This window comes from Phodopus roborovskii, unplaced genomic scaffold (genome assembly GCF_943737965.1).
Source record: "Phodopus roborovskii unplaced genomic scaffold, PHOROB, whole genome shotgun sequence".
Classification (NCBI taxonomy): Eukaryota; Metazoa; Chordata; class Mammalia; order Rodentia; family Cricetidae; genus Phodopus; species Phodopus roborovskii.
In genome coordinates, this window is record NW_026125158.1 from 88,163 (window position 1) to 94,624 (window position 6,462).

The following is a 6,462-nucleotide window of genomic DNA, read 5'->3' on the forward strand; positions in this document are numbered from 1 at the left end:
CCTTCCTCTGATCATAACCTAACCATGTCAACTAACTTCAGTGGTGCTCATTTGTTACATGACATTTTAATGTGAGGACTTTTTATGTTCAACAACAATATTTACAAACAAGTTATTTCCTCAGTTCTATAATTAAACATATAAGAAGTAACTTCATATCATTTTTTGTTGTCACTAATAAGAGTCATTAAAATAACACGCTGGCATCTAAAGGGAATATAAATGAAATATTATGAATAACAATTGATCAGACAAATGAATAAAAATAAAATCAGGCCAAACAATCATGGTCCAGTTTTCTGAAAGAATTTCAAGCCAAAAAAAGTAAAGGGATATAATATAATCAGCATACTTTGATTTTTATGAAAACTCTAATTCAATATTTAATGAAATATACCTTTCAAAATTAATTCAACTTGGCTTGAAGACAATGGTTTAGAAACTATTTAAAGAGCCAAAAAAAAAGGGTAAGAAATGCCCACAGATTTGTTTATTTAGTAAGGTTTATTTAGATCTTAAATTTCAGTACCATAATTACTATATGAAAAGTAGACCACATAATTTAAAAAATTAAAAATTTTAAGTGTGCTGACATGGGATATACTACATACTCAGGACCAAGAAAATTGCCAAGAGAAGGTAAGATAGAATACATGAGAATTCAAAAGAAACTACCGATATGTAATGTCAACGTGAACCTAAAAGTAATTTGGAACAGCTAACAGGAGATTGTGATGCCATTAGTCACAAAAGAGAAAGCATGGTGTGCTGCACAACATGATTCTGAGCTGTATTCTAAAAGGCCCAGGGGTAAGAAGCTTGTTTTTACAGCAAGTGGAAACCATTACAGAAAACCACAACTGGTCATATTGCAGAGCTCAATGGGCAATGGGGGGCCCCAGTAAAAGATACATCTACAAGTCAAGCCCTGCCTCTAAGGCTCTGGAAACATTGTAGAAGAGGGGAAGGAAAGATTTTAAAGTCAGAGAGCCAGGAAGCCTGCTATGCGATTGTGTCCTAAAAACAACACAGAAGCTGCACTCATGGTACCTCAATAATATGACTGCCTAAACAAGACTAGAACAAAGGCAATATCAATAGACAAACTAAGACAACAAGCAGAAATTCTGTGGGGTGCCTCTAGTCAAAGAGGCACAAGCCACTAATGGCTGCTGAGAGAGGAGGAACTAAACTCTCTCAGTGATGAGCCCTCTTCACTAGTTATATAGTACCAGGGGCCATCCCTGAAATCATACACATACAAGCAACACTAAATGGACTCAGAAGGTTATGTTTATATGTTTATACGTGTTAGTGTGTATGTGCATGTGTGTGTGTGTGTATCTTTGTATATATGCTTGTGTATGTATACATGTGTGTGTCCCTGTGTGTGTATGCGTGTGTATGTATTTTGTATGTATATATGTATGTATGTTTGTATTTGTATATGTGTACTTATATATGTGTATGTTTGCATGTGTGTGTATGCTTATATGTGTGTATGTTTGTGTGTGTGTGCGCGCGCGCACTTGTATGTGAGTGGGGGTGGGTGTGCAAGAGATCATGAACTTGAATAAGAATAGGGAGGCATGGAAAGGATTATAAGGAGGGAACACGGGAAGATTTGGAAGGAAGAGACATGGGAGAAATTGTAGGGATAAAAAAGAAGAATGTATGTGATATAATTAATTTTAATTATTGTAAATTAATTTAAAATGTTTGGATCTACTACAAAAATACTGTGCCACAAAAGTTGAACAAAATTTTATGATAAACTAGGTAAATACAATTCTATAAGTAATGATTAAGAAAACTGCCTTAAATTGTGGTGTATCAATGTTTATTCCTCCCTCAATATCATTAGATCTATATGCAGAAAGATGCAAGGTATTACAATTTAACATACACTCCAGTTTTCAATGCTGGACTCCACATATTTAAATGTAAATATTTATAAACTTCCTTATGCCTTTATGCCTTCAATTCGCCATCCTCTGTACATGAAACATTTTTCAGGAAATTTTTAACTATAACTTAGCTATTCTTTGATGATAAACAGTCAAAAGCCCCCTCATGGCTCTTGAACACGGTTGAAGTACATATTTGGAATATCACCTACATAAAAGGCAATATCAATGGTAAATCTTCTGTAAGTATCTTCTGGATTATCTACAGCACCGCCTCCCTTTTCATCACTACAAATAATGGAGCGTCGATTGTATTCACATATAAGGAGAGATAAATAGGAAGACAAATGACTCCCTTTAGAAGATTATTACTTAACTCTACTTTATCCCCATCTATCAGACAACTCGACAAATTAGAGAGAATATAGAGCACTGAAACAAGTGATAAAGGCAATAATGTTATCTACGTATAAGAATGAATTAAATGAGCTAACCCATGGAGTGCATATGACAGCCATAGGCAAGCTCTAACAAGCAACAACAAGCATGGAGTGAGAATTCTCAAAGGGAAGCAAAAACTTTCTATGAGACCAGTGTAGATTCCTTCTTGTTTAGAATCTCACATAAAGAAAATACAATAAAAAACCAATATTGTCTAAATTATTGTTAACATTACTGCAGAAATATTACTGAAGGGCTGATGAATACTGCTTGATTGGCCATCAGTAAAAGCTAATTTATTAGTGGAAACTACCAGGGATTTTAAAATTAGATCTATTTTTTGAATATTGGCTCAGTCACTTATATAAAACATATGGGTGTGAGCTAGTTTCTTCATCTTACAAAATAGAAATGATATTCTAAATTATCTTACAAAAATATTAAAATAGAAGACAGGCACCCAGAGAAGGTTTTTAGAGAATCATAGATTTTTTTTAAGTCCTAGTTCATTCAGAATATATTTTAATGTGTTTATGGTTTGAAAACTTCTTTTCAAATTATCATCTTTATTTCAGAGAGTGATGTTAGGAGAGACTTTGTAAAGGCCTACTTTTAACCACTGTTTACTCTTTTATTGATCATATGACTTTGTCAATATATCTATAATCAAAATACCAGCATTTGTCATTTGCAAAGCTACAGAAGTTTAGTGTATGTCAGTGAATTCCCAGCCATAGTGATGGATGCACAGTAAATGGAGAACATATATGCATCTTCCTTGATTGATCACTTATTTTATTACTATTCCAAACTACTGACTTTCCTTTGTTAATGCACATTCCCTTATACTTTATGTGTAGCATGTTGGGCTCAATGTGCAAACTAGATTTTTCATAGGTAATAATTCTTACCTACAACACATCTTCTACATTCCAACAATTCAAAAATGATTAGTAACATATTATATTTGACATATCTTATATTTCACTTAGTGCTGTTCATAAAATTGCCCACGATTTCTACACTTTTATGGTTTTTGTTTCTTGAAAAATCTATGATGAAATTGCACACACAAGCACGCACATACAAACATACATACATACATATCGAATACAAATGGGTGAAAATTTAAATATATTTTTGAGTATCAGAAAACAATCAGCATCTACCTGTTGTTTTGTGTGATCTCCTGACCTTATTATATAGCAACTTTTTAGTACCTAGAGTGTGATGGGAGATGTCATTCTGTAAATATGTTTCTCTTCTTGGTTGCTGAATAAAGCATTGTTTGGTCAATCAGGCAGGATGACAGGTGGAACTATGAGACAAGGAAGAGGCTGGGAAGTGTAGGCAGAGAAGAGGTACCATGTGAGACCAGGGAAGAGAGGGCACAAGTGAGGTGTCTCAGGTAAGATAAGACCACATGGAAATACAGAGATTAGGAGTTACAGGTTAATAATTAAGACAGATCTAGCCAATAAGAAGCCCAAGCCTCTGAGTGTTCATTTGGGGGTGAAAAAGCTATGGGACCAGGCTGGTGGGAAAGAGTTATCATGACAAGAGCTTGACACCTGACTGAAGTAGAGTTATATTTTAAATACTATTATTAATAAGTATTGTATCTATTAATAGTTAATAAAATCATATGAATATAACATTAGTTTTTTTTCACTTTAGAAAAGGTTTTATTTATGTACAAATAAAAGGCAACATTCTGTCCATAAATTCTATTTTCCAAAACCGAAGAGTTTTTGGTTGGCTTTTTTGTTTTGTTTTGTTTTAAAGAAAATCAAAAATGCTGGGTGTGATGGCACACACCTTTAATCCCAGCACTTGGGAGACAGAGGCAGGTGGATCTCTGTGAGTTCAAGGCAGCCTGGTCTACAGACTTCCAGGTCAGCTAGAGCTACTACATAATAGAGAGGCATTGCCTCAAACATCAAAAAATAAAACCACATAAAAAAAATTTAAAAGGCACCAAGATTCTTCTGCTTCTAGACCACTGCTGGGCTGGAAGGGGGGTTGGGAGTGTTGTTGGGCCAGAAGACACAACTTGGAATTGAGCATTCTCCAAAGCAGTAATAAAGTACCATTCTGGCAAAATTTATTCACCCCGCCCCCACCCCCCCAATATCCACAAGCTGCACATTAAAATGGTGAGGCAGGACAAACAGCCCAGCATGATTCAGCTACACTGTAGCATCTTATGCAGCCAGTATTCGACTTCAAGGAAGGAGCTACTAAACAGACTAAACCAAAACAAAACAGACTGAGGTTGTCATGAGAACGGTTAGTTCTTTGATGTGACCTCTGCTTTAACAACTCTAATAAACAGACAATACTAGTACAAGGAAAATATCACACCATTACACATTTCACACCAGCAAGACAGTGTGACAGAAATGTTGCCTGGTGCCATTAAGCAATGGCTCAACCATGTTATGCCCAGAGTTCATGCCTTCATCTACACACAAACTTTCGTGTTTTATGAGCATAACGCTGAGAAGCAACCACTGAGCTGAGATCTAACTCCCAGGATGGATGCTTTTACAGGCTGCAATGTAAGAGGGGAACATGTGCATCACCTTTGTCTGAAGGACATTATGTAACCAATCAATAGCTTAGGAACCAACAGTCTCCACTGGTTTCCAGTGTACACAAGGCTGGTTGCAGGCGACACCATTAAGAAGCATCCTCCATGTCCACATCCTCCTGTAACTGCTGTACCATTTTTTCCTCCAGCTGCTTTCCCTTGCCTGCAAGAGGAGCCTGGATAAGATGGATGTTCTGCTTGACTTCTTTGATGACCTGGACCTTCTGCAGCTCTTTGTTTTTCTTCAACCTGTTCATTATAAACTTAGCCTGGCGTTTCTGTTTGATTTCTTCAACTCTCTTCATTGCATCAATAGTTTTACTCCATAGTTCTCGCTGGTATTTCACAGGTTCATTTCTTCGTTTTTCAAATTCAAATGAGTTGTCCACCGTGAGCTCCTTGCCAGCTGCTTTCCGGAAGGCTTTAGTCCACCTGACCTTGCGTGGGTTCCTCTTCTTCTTAAAGTTTTTATGACACTTGGATTTGCAGAATCGGAACACCTTGCAATCGTTGCAGACGAACATCATGCCGTGGCCAGGGTAGATCGGCCCGGAACAGAAATAACACTTCTCGATCCTCATGTTTGACACCGCGTGGGACCCACCTCCCAGAAGCCGAGTTATGAGGAAATGACGCAAAACGTCCTATAACATTAGTTTTTAAACTTCAAATTAAACCTTGAAACTAAGAGCTGAAGTTTCATCAGGGATTTTATTTAATGCTATTTTAAAACAATATCATTTATTAACATATATTGAACAGTTAATATGTAGGAAATGTTAATTATGTCTTCCTGGTGAAGGTGTTTTTGTATGTAAGCAAGTTTTTATGCAGCTTATACAAGAAATTAATTTAAGGAATACTAACCCCTGTGAGAACACAGACTATTAGGATACGTGCTCTGCCAGCAATATAGTAGCAAATTACTAGCTTCAAAGATACAGCCCTATATTTTAGGGACTGGAAGAAGCCCTAAGTGAGAGAAGCCCTTAGTGATTGTGTACTTTTGACATGGTTACAGCAATTCTAAGGATGTCAGAGGCCCAGCCTATGGAAGAGCAGCAAAACCCTCCCCTTTGGAGAGGATCACAGAGAAATGGCAAAACTTTCCTCTTGGTCCATGTCTTGATACTGATAACATGTTCATGAATTGTCAACCATAGCTTTCCACAACTGGATGCTTAGTGCCTCAAAACAGCTCCCCTACAGAGATTACTGCCACCAAGTTTAGCTAAAGCTGTTTCCTTGGTCCAGCTCTGTACCATAAAACTTGCCTTCTTTTTTATCTGCATATAATAACAACTCCTTGTTGAGGTCTATACAAACCATCACCTCTCTCCTCAATTCTATATAATAAAGATGCTGAGCATCTCAAGTGCTGAAATGTCTCCAAAAGAACTCTAAGCTCCAAGTCAATTTGAAGTCAGCTAGCTTTTTTGTTGTTGTTGTTTGGTTCTTTTATTTGCCTGCCCATCTGTCTGTCTGTCTGTCTTTTCTTTATTCCTAGTGTGGTGGTCTGAG

At 36.7% G+C, this 6,462-nt stretch overlaps 1 protein-coding gene across 1 annotated transcript; it reads right to left on the minus strand.

The window, feature by feature from the left end:
* Positions 1-4,872: 4,872 nt before the first annotated feature.
* LOC127226293 (probable ribosome biogenesis protein RLP24) lies at positions 4,873-5,554 on the minus strand. Its single transcript, XM_051190200.1, has one exon. It carries the CDS (start codon positions 5,520-5,522, stop codon positions 5,031-5,033), a length of 492 nt encoding a protein of 163 aa, XP_051046157.1. The 5' UTR covers positions 5,523-5,554; the 3' UTR covers positions 4,873-5,030.
* Positions 5,555-6,462: the final 908 nt, after the last annotated feature.

Excerpts from the sequence above, each read along its gene's own strand:
- LOC127226293 (XM_051190200.1), bottom strand. The coding sequence starts at position 5,522 with ATGAGGATCGAGAAGTGTTATTTCTGTTCCGGGCCGATCTACCCTGGC.